At 44.5% G+C, this 23971-nt stretch overlaps 1 protein-coding gene across 1 annotated transcript in view; it reads right to left on the bottom strand.

The window, feature by feature from the left end:
• Positions 1-22988, bottom strand: part of glrx3 (glutaredoxin 3) — a 44821-nt gene extending 21833 nt beyond the window's left edge. Inside the window, exons 1-3 of the mRNA XM_042316689.1 lie at positions 22838-22988; positions 21661-21769; positions 9888-9962 (exon numbers count right to left, since the gene is read on the bottom strand). Coding sequence (XP_042172623.1) covers positions 9888-9962; positions 21661-21769; positions 22838-22902 — 249 coding nt within the window. The 5' untranslated portion in view covers positions 22903-22988. The remainder of the gene's footprint in view (positions 1-9887; positions 9963-21660; positions 21770-22837) is intronic.
• Between the last annotated feature and the right edge of the window lie 983 nt (positions 22989-23971).

Here is a 23971-nt window from a genome sequence, read left to right on the forward strand (position 1 = left end):
TAAACTAGGTTATTATTATTATGGTACTAGGTTATTAACTGTGGAGAAGCTGTAAACTAGGTTATTATGGTACTAACTGTGGAGAAGCTGTAAACTAGGTTATTATGGTACTAACTGTGGAGAACCTGTAAACTAGGTTATTATGGTACTAACTGTGGAGAACCTGTAAACTAGGTTATTATGGTACTAACTGTGGAGAAGCTGTAAACTAGGTTATTATGGTACTAAACTAGGTTATTATGGTACTAACTGTGGAGAAGCTATAAACTAGGTTATTATGGTACTAACTGTGGAGAACCTGTAAACTAGGTTATTATGGTACTAACTGTGGAGAAGCTGTAAACTAGGTTATTATGGTACTAACTGTGGAGAAGCTGTAAACTAGGTTATTATGGTACTTACTGTGGAGAACCTATAAACTAGGTTATTATGGTACTAACTGTGGAGAACCTGTAAACTAGGTTATTATGGTACTAACTGTGGAGAACCTGTAAACTAGGTTATTATGGTACTAACTGTGGAGAAGCTGTAAACTAGGTTATTATGGTACTAACTGTGGAGAACCTAGGTTAAACTAGGTTATTATGGTACTAACTGTGGAGAACCTGTAAACTAGGTTATTATGGTACTAACTGTGGAGAAGCTGTAAACTAGGTTATTATGGTACTAACTGTGGAGAAGCTATAAACTAGGTTATTATGGTACTAACTGTGGAGAAGCTATAAACTAGGTTATTATGGTACTAACTGTGGAGAACCTGTAAACTAGGTTATTATGGTACTAACTGTGGAGAAGCTATAAACTAGGTTATTATGGTACTAACTGTGGAGAAGCTATAAACTAGGTTATTATGGTACTAACTGTGGAGAACCTGTAAACTAGGTTATTATGGTACTAACTGTGGAGAAGCTATAAACTAGGTTATTATGGTACTAACTGTGGAGAAGCTATAAACTAGGTTATTATGGTACTAACTGTGGAGAAGCTATAAACTAGGTTATTATGGTAAACTAGGTTATTATGGTACTAACTGTGGAGAACCTGTAAACTAGGTTATTATGGTACTAACTGTGGAGAAGCTGTAAACTAGGTTATTATGGTACTAACTGTGGAGAACCTATAAACTAGGTTATTATGGTACTAACTGTGGAGAAGCTGTAAACTAGGTTATTATGGTACTAACTGTGGAGAACCTGTAAACTAGGTTATTATGGTACTAACTGTGGAAACTAGGTTATTATGGTACTAACTGTGGAGAAGCTGTAAACTAGGTTATTATGGTACTAACTGTGGAGAAGCTGTAAACTAGGTTATTATGGTACTAACTGTGGAGAACCTGTAAACTAGGTTATTATGGTACTAACTGTGGAGAACCTGTAAACTAGGTTATTATGGTACTAACTAACTGTTATTATGGAGAACTGTAAACTAGGTTATTATGGTACTAACTGTGGAGAACCTATAAACTAGGTTATTATGGTACTAACTGTGGAGAACCTGTAAACTAGGTTATTATGGTACTAACTGTGGAGAACCTGTAAACTAGGTTATTATGGTACTAACTGTGGAGAACTAACTGTAAACTAGGTTATGGTACTAACTGTGGAGAACCTGTAAACTAGGTTATGGTTATGGAACCTGTAAACTAGGTTATTATGGTACTAACTGTGGAGAACCTATAAACTAGGTTATTATGGTACTAACTGTGGAGAACCTGTAAACTAGGTTATTATGGTACTAACTGTGGAGAACCTGTAAACTAGGTTATTATGGTACTAACTGTGGAGAACCTGTAAACTAGGTTATTATGGTACTAACTGTGGAGAACCTATAAACTAGGTTATTATGGTACTAACTGTGGAGAAGCTATAAACTAGGTTATTATGGTACTAACTGTGGAGAAGCTATAAACTAGGTTATTATGGTACTTACTGTGGAGAACCTATAAACTAGGTTATTATGGTACTAACTGTGGAGAACCTGTAAACTAGGTTATGGTACTAACTGTGGAGAACCTGTAAACTAGGTTATTATGGTACTAACTGTGGAGAACCTGTAAACTAGGTTATTATGGTACTTACTGTGGAGAACCTATAAACTAGGTTATTATGGTACTAACTGTGGAGAACCTGTAAACTAGGTTATTATGGTACTAACTGTGGAGAACCTGTAAACTAGGTTATTATGGTACTAACTGTGGAGAAGCTATAAACTAGGTTATTATGGTACTAACTGTGGAGAACCTATAAACTAGGTTATTATGGTACTTACTGTGGAGAACCTATAAACTAGGTTATTATGGTACTAACTGTGGAGAAGCTGTAAACTAGGTTATTATGGTACTAACTGTGGAGAAGCTATAAACTAGGTTATTATGGTACTAACTGTGGAGAAGCTGTAAACTAGGTTATTATGGTACTAACTGTGGAGAACCTATAAACTAGGTTATTATGGTACTAACTGTGGAGAAGCTGTAAACTAGGTTATTATGGTACTAACTGTGGAGAAGCTGTAAACTAGGTTATTATGGTACTAACTGTGGAGAACCTGTAAACTAGGTTATTATGGTACTAACTGTGGAGAACCTGTAAACTAGGTTATTATGGTACTAACTGTGGAGAAGCTGTAAACTAGGTTATTATGGTACTAACTGTGGAGAAGCTATAAACTAGGTTATTATGGTACTAACTGTGGAGAACCTGTAAACTAGGTTATGGTACTAACTGTGGAGAACCTGTAAACTAGGTTATTATGGTACTAACTGTGGAGAAGCTGTAAACTAGGTTATTATGGTACTTACTGTGGAGAACCTATAAACTAGGTTATTATGGTACTATCTGTGGAGAACCTGTAAACTGTGGAGAAGCTGTAAACTAGGTTATTATGGTACTAACTGTGGAGAACCTGTAAACTAGGTTTTTATGGTACTAACTGTGGAGAAGCTGTAAACTAGGTTATTATGGTACTAACTGTGGAGAAGCTGTAAACTAGGTTATTATGGTACTAACTGTGGAGAAGCTATAAACTAGGTTATTATGGTACTAACTGTGGAGAACCTGTAAACTAGGTTATTATGGTACTAACTGTGGAGAACCTGTAAACTAGGTTATTATGGTACTAACTGTGGAGAACCTGTAAACTAGGTTATTATGGTACTAACTGTGGAGAACCTGTAAACTAGGTTATTATGGTACTAACTGTGGAGAACCTGTAAACTAGGTTATTATGGTAAACTGGAGGTAAACTAGGTTATTATGGTACTAACTGTGGAGAACCTGTAAACTAGGTTATTATGGTACTAACTGTGGAGAACCTAGGTAAACTAACTGTGGAGAACCTGTAAACTAGGTTATTATGGTACTAACTGTGGAGAACCTGTAAACTAGGTTATTATGGTACTAACTGTGGAGAACCTGTAAACTAGGTTATTATGGTACTAACTGTGGAGAACCTGTAAACTAGGTTATTATGGTACTAACTGTGGAGAACCTGTAAACTAGGTTATGGTACTAACTGTGGAGAACCTGTAAACTAGAGTACTAACCTGTAAACTAGGTTATGGTACTAACTGTGGAGAACCTGTAAACTAGGTTATTATGGTACTAACTGTGGAGAACCTGTAAACTAGGTTATGGTACTAACTGTGGAGAACCTGTAAACTAGGTTATTATGGTACTAACTGTGGAGAAGCTGTAAACTAGGTTATTATGGTACTATCTGTGGAGAAGCTGTAAACTAGGTTATTATGGTACTAACTGTGGAGAACCTGTAAACTAGGTTATTATGGTACTAACTGTGGAGAAGCTAACTGTGGAGAATAAACTAGGTTATTATGGTACTAACTGTGGAGAACCTATAAACTAGGTTATTATGGTACTAACTGTGGAGAACCTGTAAACTAGGTTATGGTACTAACTGTGGAGAACCTGTAAACTAGGTTATTATGGTACTAACTGTGGAGAACCTATAAACTAGGTTATTATGGTACTAACTGTGGAGAACCTGTAAACTAGGTTATTATGGTACTAACTGTGGAGAAGCTATAAACTAGGTTATTATGGTACTAACTGTGGAGAAGCTATAAACTAGGTTATTATGGTACTAACTGTGGAGAAGCTATAAACTAGGTTATTATGGTACTAACTGTGGAGAACCTGTAAACTAGGTTATTATGGTACTAACTGTGGAGAACCTGTAAACTAGGTTTTTATGGTACTAACTGTGGAGAAGCTATAAACTAGGTTTTATTCTCCTACTGATCCTGATACCCAGTGTGTGTTACCTCTCCTAACAGACAAGCACTTCCCAGCAGCCTCGAAGGCTGATAGAGGCATCCCAAGGGCAGCATGTTACTCACCAGCAGCCTCGGAGGCTGATAGAGGCATCCCAAGGGCAGCATGTTACTCACCAGCAGCCTCGAAGGCTGATAGAGGCATCCCAAGGGCAGCATGTTACTCACCAGCAGCCTCGGAGGCTGACAGAGGCATCCCAAGGGCAGCCTGTTACTCACCAGCAGCCTCGGAGGCTGACAGAGGCATCCCAAGGGCAGCATGTTACTCACCAGCAGCCTCGGAGGCTGACAGAGGCATCCCAAGGGCAGCATGTTACTCACCAGCAGCCTCGGAGGCTGACAGAGGCATCCCAAGGGCAGCATGTTACTCACCAGCAGCCTCGGAGGCTGACAGAGGCATCCCAAGGGCAGCATGTTACTCACCAGCAGCCTCGGAGGCTGACAGAGGCATCCCAAGGGCAGCATGTTACTCACCAGCAGCCTCGGAGGCTGACAGAGGCATCCCAAGGGCAGCATGTTACTCACCAGCAGCCTCGGAGGCTGACAGAGGCATCCCAAGGGCAGCATGTTACTCACCAGCAGCCTCGGAGGCTGATAGAGGCATCCCAAGGGCAGCATGTTACTCACCATACTGTACAAATGATAAAAGAACTAATGAACTTGACACGGTAAATGTTTATTTCAAACACTTGTTTTGTTTCTTCCAGTTTTCCGTTATAAAACGACAAGAAAAATTCATAAAATACACCACAACAAATGCAGCTGTGCTGCTGGCAGGCTGGTTTGGGTCTCAAGTGACCCGGGCAGCATCAGACCCGGGTCTCACATAGTCCCTTTCAGTGAGTCCCTTTCAGACCCGGGTCTCAATGAGTAAATGTTTATTTCAAACGGTGAGTCCCTTTCAGACCCGGGTCTTGAGTTTTGACCCGGGTCTCACCAGTCCCTTTCAGACCCGGGTCTCACGGTGACAAGAAGTCCCGAGTCCCTTTTCACGGTCCCTTTGAGTCCCTTTCAGACCCGGGTCTCACGGTGATGTCCCTTTCAGACCCGGGTCTCACTGGCAGAACTCCCTTTCAGACGGTTTGGGTCTCACGGTGAGTCCCTTTCAGACCCGGGTCTCACGGTGAGTCCCTTTCAGACCCGGGTCTCACGGTGAGTCCCTTTCAGACCCGGGTCTCACGGTGAGTCCCTTTCAGACCCGGGTCTCACGGTGAGTCCCTTTCAGACCCGGGTCTCACGGTGAGTCCCTTTCAGACCCGGGTCTCACGGTGAGTCCCTTTCAGACCCGGGTCTCACGGCGAGTCCCTTTCAGACCCGGGTCTCACGGTGAGTCCCTTTCAGACCCGGGTCTCACGGTGAGTCCCTTTCAGACCCGGGTCTCACGGTGAGTCCCTTTCAGACCCGGGTCTCACGGTGAGTCCCTTTCAGACCTGGGCCTCACGGTGCGTCCCGTTCAGACGGTGAAGCATTCTACCTGCTCTACTATTACTGAACCTCAATTCCACCTCAAAGTCTGCATTTCCTTCTCATTTCCTAGTGGTTAGAGCGTTGGACTAGTAACCGGAAGGTTGCAAGTTCAAATCCCCGAGCTGACAAAGGTACAAATCTGTCGTTCTGCCCCTGAACGGGCAGTTCACCCACTGTTCCTAGACCAGTTAACCCACTGTTCCTAGACCAGTTAACCCACTGTTCCTAGGCCGTCATTGAAAATAAGAATTTGTTCTTAACTGACTTGCCTGGTTAAATAAAGGTAAAAATAAAAAATAAAAATTAACTTCTCAAAGTATTGTCATACAGAACTGCTGGTCTTTCTCTGCCATTTGTCCAACTGTTAACGACGATGAAGGGTCGACCCCAAAATAAGTTGATTCCTTGACTCCTTGCATGACGACTCCTATTTCGGCGGGTGTCAAGATTCAATTCCGCCAGGAATCGACTCCTATTTCAGGGGGTGTCAAGATTCAATTCCGCCAGGAATCGAATCCTATTTCAGGGGTGTCAAGATTCAATTCCGCCAGGAATCGACTCCTAAGATCCAGCATGTTTGGAATGGAGGAGATGTGATTAGTTGTCGTACTTCCGAGAACACAAAACACTGGCATCTTTCATAGCGAGCTAGTGAGGGACGGAGCGAGAGGGCAGACAGGCCTAGTGCACGGTTCTGACTCTATCAGCAATCAAAAGTTGTAGCTCGCAACGGAATAATGTTGCTCACAATTTCTTGGCTTGCAATGTCTCGCAACTTCAGTAAAGCAAGTGATCAGGATATGTGGGAACTCCTTCAAGACTGTTGGAAAAGCATTCCACGTGAAGCTGGTTGAGAGAATGCCAAGAGTGCGCAAAGCTGTCATCAAGGCAAAGGGTGGCTACTTTGAATCATCTCAAATATTTTTAGATTTGTTTACCATTTTTTGGGGTTACTACATGATTCCATGTGTTATTTCATCGTTTTGATGTTTTCACTATTATTCTACAATGTAGAAAGTAGTGAAAATAAAGAAAAACCCTGGAATGAAAAGGTGTGTCCAAACTTTTGACTGGTACTGTATGTAGGTAGGAAGATAGATATAAACTCAGCAACAAAAACAAATTTAAGTCCTCTGTCAACTGTGTTTATTTTCAGCAAACTTAACGTGTAAATATTTGTATGAACATAACAAGATTCAGCAACAGACAAACTGAACAAGTTCCACAGACATGTGACTAACAGAAATTGAATAATGTGTCCCTGAACATAGGGGGTCAAAATCAAAAGTAACAGTCAGTATCTGGTGGCCACCAGCTGCATTAAGTACTGCAGTGCATCTCCTCCTCATGGACTGAACCAGATTTGCCAGTTCTTGCTGTGAGATGTTACCCCACTCTTCCACCAAGGCACCTGCAAGTTCCCGGACATTTCTGGGGGGAATGGCCCTAGCCCTCACCCTCCAATCCAACAGGTCCCAGACGTGCTCAATGGGATTGAGATCTGGGCTCTTCACTGGCGATGGCAGAACACTGACATTCCTGTCTTGCAGGAAATCACACACAGAACAAGCAGTATGGCTGGTGGTATTGTCGTGCTGGAGGGTCATGTCAGGATGAGCCTGCAGGAAGGGTAGCACGTGAGGGAGGAGGATGTCTTCCCTGTAACACACAGTGTTGAGATTGCCTGCAATGACAACAAGCTCAGTCTGATGATGCTGTGACACACCGCCCCAGACCATGACGGACCCTCCACCTCCAAATCGATCTCGCTCCAGAGTACAGGCCTCGGTGTAACGCTCATTCCTTCGACGATAAACGCGAATCCGACCATCACCCCTGGTGAGAAAACCGCAACTCGTCAGTGAAGAGCACTTTTTGCCAGTCATGTCTGGTCCAACGAGGGTGGGTTTGTGCCCATAGGCGACGTTGTTGCCGGTGACATCTGGTGAGGACCTGCCTTACAACAGGCCTACAAGCCCTCAGTCCAGCCTCTCTCAGCCTATTGTGGACAGTCTGAGCACTGATGGAGGGATTGTGCGTTCCTGGTGTAACTCGGGCAGTTGTTGTTGCCATTCTGTACCAGTCCCGCAGGTGTGATGTTCGGATGTACCGATTCTGTGCAGGTGTTGTTACACGTGGTCTGCCACTGCGAGGACGATCAGCTGTCCGTCCTGTCTCTCTGTAGCGCTGTCTTAAGCTTCTCACAGTACGGACATTGCAATTTATTGCCCTGGCCACATCCACAGTCCTCATGCCTCCTTGCAGCATGCCTAAAGCACATTCACGCAGATGAGCAGGGACCTTGGGTATCTTTCAGAGTCAGTAGAAAGGCCTCTTTAGTGTCCTAAGTTTTCATAACTGTGACCTTAATTGCCTACCGTCTGTAAGCTGTTAGTGTCTTAACGACCGTTCCATGGGTGCATGTTCATGAATTGTTTATGGTTCATTGAACAAGCATGGGAAACAGTGTTCAAACCCTTTACAATGAAGATCTTATCTTTGAAAGACAGGGTCCTGAAAAAGGGACGTTTCTTTTTTTGCTATGTTTACACACACACACACACAAAATACATGACCAAAGGTATGTTCATGGCCATAATATGGAGTTGGTCCCCCCCTTTGCTGCTATAACAGCCCCCACTCTTCTGGGAAGGCTTTCCACTAGATGTTGGAACATTACTGCGGGGACTTGCTTCCATACAGCCACAAGAGTATTAGTGAGGTCGGGTACTGATGTTGGGTGATTAGGCCTGGCTCGCAGTCGGTGTTCCAATTCATCCCAAAGGTGTTTGATGGGGTTGAGGTCAGGGCTCTGTGCAGGCCAGTCAAATTCTTCCACACCGATCTCGACAAACCATTTCTGTATGGACCTCGCTTTGTGCACGGGGGCATTGTTATCATGCTGAACCAGGAAAGGGGCCTTCCCCAAACTGTTGCCATAAAGTTGAAGCACAGAATCATCTAGAATGTTATTGTATGCTGTATGGTTAAGATTTCCCTTCACTTGGACTGGCCCAAACTATGAAAAACAGACCATTATTCCTCCTCCACCAGACTTTACAGGTGGCACTATGCATTGGGGCAGGTAGCGTTCTCCGGGCATCCGCCAAACCCAGATTTGTCTGTCGGACTGCCAGATGGTGAAGTGTGATTCATCCCTCCAGAGAACACGTTTCCACTGCTCCAGAGTCCAATGGTGGCGAGCTTTACACCACTCCAGCCGACGCTTGGCGTTGCGCATGGTGATCTTAGGCTTGTGTGCGGCTGCTCAACCACGGAAACCCATTTCATGAAGCTCCCGATGAACAGATATTGTGCTGACATTGCCTCCAGAGGCAGTTTTAAACTCTGTAGTGAGTGTTTCAACTGAGGACAGACCATTTTTACGCGTTACAGCACTCGACGGTCCCGTTCTGTGAGCTTGTGTGGCCTACCACTTCACGGCTGAGCCGTTGTTGCTCCTAGACGTTTCCATATCTCAATAACAGCACTTACAGTTGACCGGCGCGGCTCTAGCAGGGCAGAAATGTGACCAACTGACTTGTTGGAAAGGTGACATCCTATGACGGTGCCACATTGAAAGTCACTGAGCTCTTCAGTATGGCCATTCTACTGCCCATGTTTGTCTATGGAGATTGCATGGCTGTGTGCTTGATTTTATACACCTGTCAGCAACGGGTGTGGCTGAAATAGCCGAATCATAGAATACTTTTGGCCTAGTAGTGGAACTTAGTTTTTTACACTACTTGACTCACCTTAAAGAACAGGAAGGTCGGGACTGAGGTAATAAGACTCACCTTAAAGAAGAGTGAAGGTCGGGCTGAGGTAATAAGACTCACCTTAAAGAAGAGGAAGGTCGGGACTGAGGTAATAAGACTCACCTTAAAAACAGGAAGGTCGGGACTGAGGTAATAAGACTCACCTTAAAAACAGGAAGGTCGGGACTGAGGTAATAAGACTCACCTTAAAAACAGGAAGGTCGGGACTGAGGTAATAAGACTCACCTTAAAGAAGAGGAAGGTCGGGACTGAGGTAATAAGACTCACCTTAAAGAAGAGGAAGGTCGGGACTGAGGTAATAAGACTCACCTTAAAAACAGGAAGGTCGGGACTGAGGTAATAAGACTCACCTTAAAAAACAGGAAGGTCGGGACTGAGGTAATCTCATATTTCTCTGATACCTCTGGCACTGCTTCTGCCTCCAGCTGTAAGACAGAGAGGAGGGTAGGAGGGAGGAAGGGGTGGAGGGAGAGAGAGAGGAGGAAGGGGTGGAGGGAAGGAGAGAGGAGGGAAGGGGTGGAGGGAAGGGAGGAGAGGAAGGGATGGAGGGAAGGAGGGAGGAAGGGGTGGAGGGAAGGAGGAGGGAGGGAAGGAAGGGATGGAGGGAGAGGAAGGGATGGAGGGGAGAGAGGAGGGAAGGAGAGAGGAAGGGATGAGGGAGGAGAGGAGGGAAGGGAGAGGAAGGGATGGAGGGAGAGAGAGGAGGGAAGGAGGGAGGAAGGGAGGAGGGAGGGAGGAGGGAGGAGGGGAGGGGAGGGAGGAGAGGAAGGGAGAGAGAGGAGGGAGAGAGAGGAGGGAAGGAGAGAGGAAGGGATGGAGGGAGAGAGAGGAGGGAAGGAGAGAGGAAGGGATGGAGGGAGAGAGAGGAGGGAAGGAGAGAGGAAGGGATGGAGGGAGAGAGAGGAGGGAAGGAGAGAGGAAGGGATGAGGGAGAGAGAGGAGGGAAGGAGAGAGGAAGGGATGGAGGGAGAGAGAGGAGGGAAGGAGAGAGGAAGGGATGGAGGGAGAGAGAGGAGGGAAGGAGGGAGGAAGGGAGAGAGAGGAGGGAAGGAGAGAGGAAGGGATGGAGGGAGAGAGAGGAGGGAAGGAGAGAGGAAGGGATGGAGGGGGAGAGAGGAGGGGAGGGAAGGAGAGGGAGGGAAGGGAGGGGAGGGAGAGAGAGGAGGGAAGGAGAGAGGAAGGGATGAGGGAGAGAGAGGAGGGAATGAGGGAGGAAGGGATGGAGGGAGAGAGAGGAGGGAAGGAGAGAGGAAGGCATGGAGGGAGAGAGGACAAAGCAAGGGAAGAGGAAGGGAGAAAGAGATGGAGTGAATGAGGGATCATCCACATAAATGTTGATACCCCTCTTTGTTCCCTTTCCAAGCCATCAAACAATGTCTGCATCCACACATGAAGAACCCCACTGCACCCTACTGAGTTTCCCCTCAACACTAGGTTCATGTAGCCAGCAGGCATCACCCTTCAGGGAGAAAATAAAACACACATTCACCACTTTGATATGTCTAACAAGCAAGACAAATGAGAGAGCAGAACAGCACCATCTCCTGCTCTGCTCGAGGTGCTGTGATCTATGATTGGTGATGGATAGTTGCTTTGTTCTTGACAGTGGTAATCCACCAGGATCAAATTAAAAGGAACTAGTGTGGACCACACACACCTCAAACTAACAGAGGAATAAAAACTAACAGAGGAATAAAAATAGTTCCAAGTTTTCATTTACTTTAAAATCATTAAATATATATAAATATTTCTCACATGTTCAAGTCAATTCAATGTGTAAAAAAAACCCAAATAGGCTACATGTGAGGAAACACACTAATGCAGTAATAACCAACAAATGATGATGCTGGTTGGTTGTGATTGGATAAGAGCAGCTTCTTCAGAGGCCAATAGAAAAGATGTGACTGTATGGTTCTGTCTCTGTATAACATTGTCTCTACAGCTTACTGATCATATAGAATGTGAATGATGATAATCACTCTCTCAACCAGAGATTCCAACCAACCTGTTTTGACTTCAAATCAAATCAAATCAAATTTTATTTGTCACATACACATGGTTAGCAGATGTTAATGCGAGTGTAGCGAAATGCTTGTGCTTCTAGTTCCGACAATGCAGTAATAACGAGCAAGTAATCTAACTAACAATTCCCAAAAAAACTACTGTCATACACAGTGTAAGGGGATAAAGAATATGTACATAAGGATATATGAATGAGTGATGGTACAGAGCAGCATAGGCAAGATACAGTAGATGATATCGAGTACAGTATATACATATGAGATGAGTATGTAAACCAAGTGGCATAGTTAAAGTGGCTAGTGATACATGTATTACATAAGGATGCAGTCGATGATATAGAGTACAGTATCAACGTATGCATATGAGATGAACAATGTAGGGTAAGTAACATTATATAAGTTAGCATTGTTTAAAGTGGCTAGTGATATATTTACATCATTTCCCATCAATTCCCATGATTAAAGTGGCTGGAGTAGAGTCAGTGTCATTGACAGTGTGTTGGCACCGTCCTACACTGGAGCATCACCCAAACAGGGCTTTTGAAGCTACACCGGAGCATCACACAAACAGGGCTTTTGAAGCTACACCGGAGCACCACACAAACAGGGCTTTTGAAGCTACACCGGAGCACCACACAAACAGGGCTTTTGAAGCTACACCGGAGCACCACACAAACAGGGCTTTTGAAGCTACACCGGAGCACCACACAAACAGGGCTTTTGAAGCTACACCGGAGCATCACACAAACAGGGCTTTTGAAGCTACACTGGAGCACCACACAAACAGGGCTTTTGAAGCTACACCGGAGCATCACACAAACAGGGCTTTTGAAGCTACACCGGAGCATCACCCAAACAGGGCTTTTGAAGCTACACTGGAGCATCACACAAACAGGGCTTTTGAAGCTACACCGGAGCATCACACAAACAGGGCTTTTGAAGCTACACTGGAGCACCACACAAACAGGGCTTTTGTAGCTACACTGGAGCACCACACAAACAGGGCTTTTGAAGCTACACTGGAGCACCACACAAACAGGGCTTTTGAAGCTACACTGGAGCACCACACAAACAGGGCTTTTGGAGCTACACTGGAGCACCACACAAACAGGGCTTTTGAAGCTACACCGGAGCATCACACAAACAGGGCTTTTGAAGTTTGTGAATTTCCCCCCCCCGTCCCCCAGGCAGAGGAAAGAAAACAAACATTGATGCACAAATTGACCCAGAGAGATTGTTCAATCATAATTAGCGAGCACATATTGTAATCCATAAATCACTGACCCAGGTTGTCGCAGCCAGCCATTACAGACAGGCGATTACAGACGTCCCTTATTTCCTGCCTGGAGCAGCAGAACTCTGCTGTTGGTGTTCCTGATCCCATGAGGCATTATGGCTGACAGACACTTATAGGCCATATGAACACAACCTACATCAACGCAGTGAAATACTGCTATGAGAATGGAAACACATAGGCACTAAATATTTATAGTAAAATGCTTTGTTTCCATGTGACACGGGTAAGAACAGTGCTATTGATTGGTTAGAGACAAGCTAGACTGGTACAGGAACTGCAGACTCCTATTGGAATATGTAGGAATATTGTTCATAATTTGGAAGAGAAAAAATAACTTGAAACACAAATTAAGAAAATAGCTGTTTTACAATGTACAATATGTAGGATCAAATATCAATCTACTGCTCGTCCTAATATTTATATATTCTTAATTCCATTCCTTTACTTCTGTGTATTGTTGTGAAATTGTTGAGATATTACTTGTTAGATATTACTGCACTGTTGGGAGCTAGAAACACAAGCATTTCGCTACACCCGCAATAACATCTGCTAAACATGTGTATGTGACAAATAAACATTTGACAAATAAGCATGTGATTTAAAATGACACCATATTCCCTTATATAGTTAGTGTACAACATTGCACTTGTGGGCTCTGGTCAAAAGCAGTGGACTATGAACGTAATTCTACATCTCTTCAGAATACTCTAAAATCTCAGGATATAAAATAACTCTGCACATGCTTTGGTTGTACCCAACTTGCCAACTACCATCAGGTCCTAATGGCCTGGTACTCAGGGCTCTACTGTCCCTCCATCAGGTCCTAATGACCTGGAACTCAGGGCTCTACTGTCCCTCCATCAGGTCCTAATGGCCTGGTACTCAGGGCTCTACTGTCCCTCCATCAGGTCCTAATGGCCTGGTACTCAGGGCTCTACTGTCCCTCCATCAGGTCCTAATGGCCTGGTACTCAGGGCTCTACTGTCCCTCCATCAGGTCCTAATGGCCTGGTACTCAGGGCTCTACTGTCCCTCCATCAGGTCCTAATGACCTGGTACTCAGGGCTCTACTGTCCCTCCATCAGGTCCTAATGGCCTGGTACTCAGGGCTCTATTGTCCCTCCATCAGGTCCTAATGGCCTGGTACTCAGGGCTCTACTGTCCCTCCATCAGGTCCTAATGGCCTGGTACTCAGGGCTCTATTGTCCCTCCATCAGGTCCTAATGGCCTGGTACTCAGGGCTCTATTGTCCCTCCATCAGGTCCTAATGGCCTGGAACTCAGGGCTCTACTGTCCCTCTAATCACTCAGATATCAATGCAAATGCAATCTAAAATCACATCCAACACTTATCATTAAAACAGAAGGCCTATCTTACTTTTAAAACTCACCTCACTTTGATGATCAATTTGAGCAGTTTGAAACAGTGTAAAACAAACAAGCCTAACAACAAAGAAATGGACAGTGCTTTCTAAGGTGATAAATCATTCAAAAACACTCACATGTATATTAAATGTTATGCCTATAGGCTTATGAGCCCAAGTCCCCCCCCCCCCAAAAAAAAAAAAATTAAAATGATTGTGCAATTATACAATACCTCGCCTACTGCATATTACCATGACAGAAAAACAGTATTATTTTTTACCTGATTTAAGATGTCTTAGGTACATAATTGGTCTAGTCTGAAACTCCAACAGAATTGAAGTAATGTCCTTTGAGTGTAGGTTGTATTATGATGCATACTGGTGGTCCGGTTACCTGATGCTACACTCCAAAATGTTCTATCCATGAGTCTGGGAGAGAACGTAGACCCTAACCCTCACCCTCACCCATATAATAACCCTAACCCTCACCCTAACCCTCACCCTAACCCTCACCCTTACCCTAACCCATACACTAACCCTCACCCTAACCCTCACCCTAACCCTAACCCTAACCCTCACCCTCACCCATACCTAACCCTAACCCTCACCCTCACCCCTCACCCTAACCCTACACCCTAACCCTAACCCCACCCTAACCCATATAATAACCCTAACCCTTACCCCTAACCCATACACTAACCCTCACCCTCACCCCACTAACCCTAACCCTAACCCCTAACCCTCACCCAAACCCATATAATAACCCTAACCCTCACCCTAACCCCTAACCCTAACCCTCATAACCCTAACCCTCACCCTCACCCATAACTAACCCTAACCCTAACCCTCACCCTAACCCATACACTAACCCTAACCCTTACCCTAACCCTCACCCTTACCCTAACCCATACCTAACCCTCACCCTTACCCTAACCCATACACACCCTAACCCTCACCCTAACCCTCACCCTTACCCTTACCCTAACCCATACACTAACCCTCACCCTTACCCTAACCCATACACTAACCCTCACCCTTACCCTCACCCATATAATAACCCTAACCCTCACCCTAACCCTTACCCTTACCCTAACCCTCACCCTAACCCTCACCCTTACCCTAACCCATACACTAACCCTCACCCTAACCCTTACCCTAACCCTCACCCTCACCCTCACCCTAACCCTCACCCTAACCCTAACCCTAACCCTTACCCTAACCCTCACCCATACACTAACCCTCACCCTAACCCTTACCCTAACCCATACACTAACCCTCACCCTAACCCTTACCCTCACCCTAACCCTCACCCATACACTAACCCTCACCCTTACCCTTACCCATACACTAACCCTCACCCATATACTAACCCTAACCCTTTCCCTAACCCTCACCCTCGCCCTCACCCTAACCCTCACCTTAACCCTCACCCTAGCCCTTGCCCTAACCCATACACTAACCCTAACCCTCACCCTAACCCTTTCCCTAACCCTCACCCTCACCCAAGCCCTCACCCTCACCTTAACCCTCACCCTAACCCATACACTAACCCTAACCCTTGCCCTAACCCTCAGCGATGCTGTTGGTTCATTGATTGTGCAGGGCGGCTTACAGTTAGCCTACAATCAGTGAATTTGTATTTGAATAGTGTAGTAATAGGGAACGTTTTATTTATTTTTCCATAATTAATCGGGTGACATATTACCTTTAGCTAAACAGAATATCAATATCTCACCGCCGTGCGTTTCCATGTCCTCCTCTCGAACAGATTTTTACTTTGTTTCCCGAATTTAATCACTGGGTAGCTGCAGGAACAAGGTTGGAGAGCCCGTGGCTTATAGAGTTTGTGTAGAATATCACTGGGTAGCTGCAGGAACAAGGTTGGAGAGCCCGTGGCTTATAGAGTTTGGTAGAATATCACTGGGTAGCTGCAGGAACAAGGTTGGAGAGCCCGTGGCTTATAGAGTTTGGTAGAATATCACTGGGTAGCTGCAGGAACAAGGTTGGAGAGCCCGTGGCTTATAGAGTTTGGTAGAATATCACTGGGTAGCTGCAGGAACAAGGTTGGAGAGCCCTTGGCTTATAGAGTTTGGTAGAATATCACTGGGTAGCTGCAGGAACAAGGTTGGAGAGCCCGTGGCTTATAGAGTTTGGGTGGAATATCACTGGGTAGCTGCAGGAACAAGGTTGGAGAGCCCGTGGCTTATAGAGTTTGTGTAGAATATCACTGGGTAGCTGCAGGAACAAGGTTGGAGAGCCCGTGGCTTATAGAGTTTGTGTAGAATATCACTGGGTAGCTGCAGGAACAAGGTTGGAGAGCCCATGGCTTATAGAGTTTGGTAGAATATCACTGGGTAGCTGCAGGAACAAGGTTGGAGAGCCCGTGGCTTATAGAGTTTGGTAGAATATCACTGGGTAGCTGCAGGAACAAGGTTGGAGAGCCCGTGGCTTATAGAGTTTGGTAGAATATCACTGGGTAGCTGCAGGAACAAGGTTGGAGAGCCCGTGGCTTATAGAGTTTGGTAGAATATCACTGGGTAGCTGCAGGAACAAGGTTGGAGAGCCCGTGGCTTATAGAGTTTGGTAGAATATCACTGGGTAGCTGCAGGAACAAGGTTGGAGAGCCCGTGGCTTATAGAGTTTGGTAGAATATCACTGGGTAGCTGCAGGAACAAGGTTGGAGAGCCCGTGGCTTATAGAGTTTGGTAGAATATCACTGGGTAGCTGCAGGAACAAGGTTGGAGAGCCCGTGGCTTATAGAGTTTGGTAGAATATCACTGGGTAGCTGCAGGAACAAGGTTGGAGAGCCCGTGGCTTATAGAGTTTGGGTGGAATATCACTGGGTAGCTGCAGGAACGAGGTTGGAGAGCCCGTGGCTTATAGAGTTTGTGTAGAATATCACTGGGTAGCTGCAGGAACAAGGTTGGAGAGCCCATGGCTTACAGAGTTTGGGTAGAATATCACTTGTCAGGCAGCGACAGCATGCAAACAGTGGAGTGAAATAAGTGCTGTTATATGTATTTCTCAGCTGCTCATATTATGCTCTGCTTTAAAACCCAAGTATCCGACAAAACGGACTGGTGGGAAAGCTGGCGGTTTCCGTTCACTATTAGAGTACATACAGATAACATGCATTTCCCCTGTTCCTGTTCCCTGTTCCCTGTTCCTGCCCCCTGTTCCTGCCCCCTGTTCCTGTTCCTGTTCCTGTTCCCTGTTCCCTGTTCCCTGTTCCTGTTCCCTGTTCCCTGTTCCTTGTTCCTGTTCCCTGTTCCCTGTTCCCTGTTCCCTGTTCCTGTTCCCTGTTCCTGTTCCTGTTCCTGTTCCTGTTCCTGCCCCCTGTTCCTCCCCCGTTCCCTGTTCCTGTTCCCTGTTCCTGCCCCGTTCCTGTTCCCTGTTCCTGCCCCCTGTTCCCTGTTCCTGCCCCCTGTTCCCTGTTCCTGCCCCCTGTTCCCTGTTCCTGTTCCTGCCCCCTGTTCCTGCCCCCTGTTCCTGCCCCCTGTTCCCATCCCCTGTTCCTGTTCCCTGTTACTGTTCCCTATTCCTGCCCCCTGTTCCTGCCCCCTGTTCCCGCCCCCTGTTCCTGCCCCCTGTTCCTGCCCCCTGTTCCTGCCCCCTGTTCTTCCCCCTGTTCCTGCCCCCTGTTCCTGCCCCCTGTTCCTGCCCCCTGTTCCTGCCCCCTGTTCCTGCCCCCCCTGCCCCTGCCCCCTGTCCCCTGCCCCCTGTCCCTTGCCCCCTGTTCCTGCCCCTTGATAATGGGCCATTCTAAATCGAAACTCGTTTTACATATTAGTAAAGACCAGATTAAATGGAGAACAGTCTGGTGGGTGGAAATATGACCACTTGATGAGAGAACAGCTGTGCAGCCTGAGGCGAGGAACAAGAGCACAAGCTTTTCCCCTCAACTTTCTCAACTCATCAATAGTCTTTAGGAACATCATGCAGCCTATGTATGTTTTGATTTCTATGACAATCTAAAGTTTGTATCATCCACAACTACAGCTGCTGTATAACTCTAAATCTAGTGTTTAGGACCTGTTTCAAATGGTCACTTTTACACTCAACAAAGCCACTTCCTATTTATTTTAATTTTTTTAAATAGCCACTTCCAAAGTTTAAAAAAACAATGTTGTTTCTATTGAACATGCCATACTAATAAAGGCATTTTAATGAATCATATGAAGAGTGCCTTGGTACTCCTTTCTTTTTGATGAGCAATTTACCCCTTTTACCAAAGAGCACCTTCTGTCTACCATAATGTACTATTGTGTACCTTAGTAGTGCTTCCCTTCCTCCTCTTTCTACTAGTTATAGCCACTTCCTCCTCTTTCTACTAGTTATAGCCACTTCCTCCTCTTTCTACTAGTTATAGCCACTTCCTCCTCTTTCTACTAGTTATAGCCACTTCCTCCTCTTTCTACTAGTTATAGCCACTTCCTCCTCTTTCTACTAGTTATAGCCACTTCCTCCTCTTTCTACTAGTTATAGCCACTTCCTCCTCTTTCTACTAGTTATAGCCACTTCCTCCTCTTTCTACTAGTTATTGCCACTTCCTCCTCTATCTACTAGTTATAGCCACTTCCTCCTCTATCTACTAGTTATAGCCACTTCCTCCTCTATCTACTAGTTATAGCCACTTCCTCCTCTATCTACTAGTTATAGCCACTTCCTCCTCTATCTACTAGTTATAGCCACTTCCTCCTCTTTCTACTAGTTATAGCCACTTCCTATGTTCACTCGCTCCATAACGGGAAACACATCCATCTTAATGTATTTAGATAACTTCAATGATATTCTTCTTACTATTAAATCATATAATATAAAATAATAGCACAGGACTTATAAATATATATTGCCTGCTAAATGAACTAGCTGACTTTGGCACGGAGCAGAATCAGATCACAGCCACATTAGACCAACTCATATTCTGTTCTTCTGAAATACATTTTCCTTCATATCATCATGTTCTTTTAGACCTGAATCAAAATAAATCCTGGATTTATTGTGACGGTGCGTGGGAGAAATTAGGTACATATATGGATAAATATACTGTCTTATATAAAAGAGGGATGCATTTGCCATGGTAGGGTACATTGTCTATTGTATAGGACAGGAAGCCAGAGTGGAACCATGGGAGTATGGAACAGCTGGGAACACTAAAGTAATGCAGACACATAGACGCCTAGAAATGGCTGGACATACACAGGTCAGAGGGATATACGAAGGAGGGGGTCAGCCAAATGACCAACTGATGGATTATAGGAATGACTCACATATCCTTAGGACATGAAGACGCTGAAGGAATGACAGGGGAGACCCACAGTCTGCTGATCCAAGATAAAGACACACATTGAGCTAAGTGCAGGGACAAAGCAAGCCTATAGCATAGAGGAATGTATAGTATTTTTAGTATAGCTGAGCACGCTAAAAACAGAAGAGACACATAGTCTGCTGACCCTAGATAACACACAAACAGGAGAACGCAGTAAGCTGAGTGAAGGGTCAAAGCAAGGGTCTTGCCACCATTAGGATCTAATGGAAAGCAGATGGGGGCGTTATTGGGCTGAACAAGCAGGAAGCACGGATTGGGATGTAACTTAATTTGCATATGGGAGGGACTTATATGGTAGGTGTATAACTCAGAGCGGGGGCTCTGAAAAAGTGTGTGTGTTTCGCGGACCGCTCCGGCTTATGATACTGTTGTATTAAAAGTCTACATTGATTTTCACAAAGTTATTGGATGTGTCATTTTTGAACCGATTTGCCACTACAGGTGTAATATCACATTTATTTATTAGACTTTTTTTTAAATGTGATGTTTCAATGGCGCATCAGTGGCTTGTATGATGGAGGCCTGGAGATGCTCAACGTGTTGAATAACCAGCTGACAGAATGTCATGACTGCCACAGCCAGAACCAAGACTTAAAAAATAACAGATGTTGGAGGGAATTTTGGAACATAACTCACAAAATAACTTGTATGCTTAAATTCAGTACAAACTAAAAAATGTACAGAATTCATTATACAAGTGACAAAAATGCATAAATTCTACAGCACAACGGCAGAGTCATGTCTTTAAGTGTAACACTAATTAATGACTCAATAATCCTTCTGGGAATGTTATGATGTCATAAAGTGATGGGCGGAGACAGGAAGTTGGCTGTCAGAGGTATTACAATGTAAATGTACTTTTAATTCGTCTGTCTGTATATTTCAAGACATGTCAGATTAGGGGGCAGTGAGATGCCCGATGGGTTGTACGATACTCTTCTCATTAACTATTTTGGAAAAATGTATATTTCAAACCTGGAAATCAAGCAATACTCCATTGTTAAGACAATGGAAAAATCATGTGCTTCATTATTTACACATTGAAAGAGCGTGGGTGATGGAGAGGAACAAAATGGCAGAGAGTAGAGAACAGGTGGTTCTGGGCAGGAGTGATGTTGTTCATGTTTGTCTATGGCATTATTTAGGATGCTTAAGACAGAAGCTTATACTATACTGAATAAAACTATTTAACAGTGCAGCAAGTGTGGTTTCACATTTTAAAAATTTTTTTTTTAAAGTGTGCTTTCTAACGGGATTCGACCTCACGACATTCAATTACCTGACTGTCCCCATAGTTCCCTACTCTACCTGCTACACTACCGGTCAGCTGAAACTATATTTGTAAGTACGGTGTCCAATAGAGGCAGCTATTGAATAGAAGAAAACACCGGAACCACGGTGAAATCAGTGGGATCTCACACTCTGCAACACACGGTGTGAAAAAGCAGTGGGCACAGGGTGTGGTTAGAGCGTTGGAAAGCGGAAGGTTGCAAGTTCAAAAGCTGACAAGGTACAAATCTGTCATTCTGCCCCTGAACAGGCAGTTAACCCTCTGTTCCTAGGCCGTATTGATGATTTGCACTTGCCTGGTTAAATAAAGGTAAAATAAAATTTAAAAAGTGATCAAACGATGCTTCGGATATTGATGATGCACTTCTGAAAAAAAGTGATACACATCTCGACACACTGTGCTTCAAAGTTAGCTGCTTAGCGATTTCGACTCATGCCTCGAAGCTCCGGTATCCTGTAACCTCCATCACAAGGTATAGTATGTATAGCAGGCATCATGTAACCTCCATCACAAGGTATAGTATGTAATAGCAGGCATCATGTAACCTCCATCACAAGGTATAGTATGTATATCAGGCATCATGTAACCTCCATCACAAGGTATAGTATGTGTAGCAGGCATCATGTAACCTCCATCACAAGGTATAGTATGTATAGCAGGCATCATGTAACCTCCATCACAAGGTATAGTATGTAATATCAGGCATCATGTAACCTCCATCACAAGGTATAGTATGTGTAGCAGGCATCATGTAACCTCCATCACAAGGTATAGTATGTGTAGCAGGCATCATGTAACCTCCATCACAAGGTATAGTATGTACCTTGATAAACATGGTGTGTTTGTTCTCCTTTGCCAGCTCTCCCATCACATCGTTCATCTGACTGCACTGAGGGGCCCATGCTGCCTGGAAGTGGACCACCGTCAAGAACCTGGTGGAACAGAGAAGTCCCATTAGATTGGAACGGTGATGTTGAGTTGGTCAGTGATCTCGTGCATGATCATCGTTGTATGGCAAGTAAGAATGAACGGATGTCAGTTAGCTCGGCCTATTGATGGTAGACAGTAGATGGCAAGTGTGCATGCATGTCCTACATCTTTAGTGCACCGGTGAGGCTCAAGGAAGAGACAGGTGTCAGATCTCAGCATAGCAATAGGTCTAAAATAGCACAACTTTATAGTGACCCACAGATTCATATGCTAAAGATGTAGGGCATTCATGCACACTTGCCAGCTACTGTCTACCATCAATAGGCTGAGCTAAATGACATCCATTAATTCTTACTTGCCATACACTGATGATCATGCACGAGATCACTGACCAACTGAACATCACATGACTAGGACACTGGATCACAACAGGTCGTCTGGAATTAAACATTATTTTTATAGCCTACTTGGAAATTATGGATTTCAAAAGGACAATAACTGAATGGACCTAGTTAGCAATCTAATTCTGAAATGGGCAGGCACCTGATGTTATGTAGGATAACAGTAGTCATGTCTGATAAAGGGGGGTTAATCTCTCCCTTTCATATAAGGGCTAGGCCTAACGTTACATGATCAGGCATAGAATATAATGTCTGCCTAATAGAAAAGGTCGCCTAGCACTGCCATATCGTGACAGAGAAATCCACATGAGTTCAAGACACAAGAGCCTGACTGTTTATATCAGGTGACACACATCAGCATGTATTACAATGATCAATTGCATTCACACCATGTACAATACACATGTATGTTATTAGCTAGCATGCAAAAGCAAATATCCGCTAAAACAGCCAGCTAGTTAGTTGCACTTTCATTTGGAGCAGCTAGACAACATTAGCTAGTTATCATTCCCTCTAACACGGGGATGCTACATCACGCTAGCTAACGCTAGATTTCGATATAACAGAAAAGTAGCTATCACAGTAAGCTATATATGAAAATATCTATTTGAATGAAAATCATTCAATGGCTAACGGCTTCAATGTCATGTTATGAAATGATACACATACTTGCCAGCCTTTGATAGCAAGTCCTCAAACTGCTGCGAGGATGTTGCCTCCACTAAAGTCGCCATGTTTTCAGACGTGTGTAATCGCTCACCGAGTGATTGTGTTCTATGTGGATTTCCAGCTGATACAAACCTTACTGTTCTTTCAGACGTGTGTAATCGCTCACCGAGTGATTGTGTTCTATGTGGATTTCCAAGAAGACACAAACCTTACTGTTCTTTCAGACGTGTGTAATCGCTCACCGAGTGATTGTGTTCTATGGGGATTTCCAGCTGATACAAACCTTACTGTTCTCTCAGACGTGTGTAATCGCTCACCGAGTGATTGTGTTCTATGGGGATTTCCAGCTGATACAAACCTTACTGTTCTTTCAGACGTGTGTAATCGCTCACCGAGTGATTGTGTTCTATGTGGATTTCCAAGGAGACACAAACCTTACTGTTCTCTCAGACGTGTGTAATCGCTCACCGAGTGATTGTGTTCTATGGGGATTTCCAGCTGATACAAACCTTACTGTTCTCTCAGACGTGTGTAATCGCTCACCGAGTGATTGTGTTCTATGTGGATTTCCAGCTGATACAAACCTTACTGTTCTTTCAGACGTGTGTAATCGCTCACCGAGTGATTGTGTTCTATGTGGATTTCCAAGGAGACACAAACCTTACTGTTCTCTCAGACGTGTGTAATCGCTCACCGAGTGATTGTGTTCTATGTGGATTTCCAAGAAGACACAAACCTTACTGTTCTCTCAGACGTGTGTAATCGCTCACCGAGTGATTGTGTTCTATGTGGATTTCCAAGAAGACACAAACCTTACTGTTCTTTCAGACGTGTGTAATCGCTCACCGAGTGATTGTGTTCTATGGGGATTTCCAGCTGATACAAACCTTACTGTTCTTTCAGACGTGTGTAATCGCTCGCCGAGTGATTGTGTTCTATGGGGATTTCCAGCTGATACAAACCTTACTGTTTATGCTTGTTAACGCTGAGCTGAACCGGGGGATCGGAACGCAATATCACGGTTAATATGAAAAACACAGTGAAACCCTGCGCTAGATATGAGTCTGAAAACGTACCTCCATGCAGGGGATGGGATATGTCCCTGTACTCCAACATGAGGACTACAGTGGCATA

The sequence above is a fragment of the Oncorhynchus tshawytscha genome, unplaced genomic scaffold (assembly GCF_018296145.1).
Source record: "Oncorhynchus tshawytscha isolate Ot180627B unplaced genomic scaffold, Otsh_v2.0 Un_contig_79_pilon_pilon, whole genome shotgun sequence".
Classification (NCBI taxonomy): Eukaryota; Metazoa; Chordata; class Actinopteri; order Salmoniformes; family Salmonidae; genus Oncorhynchus; species Oncorhynchus tshawytscha.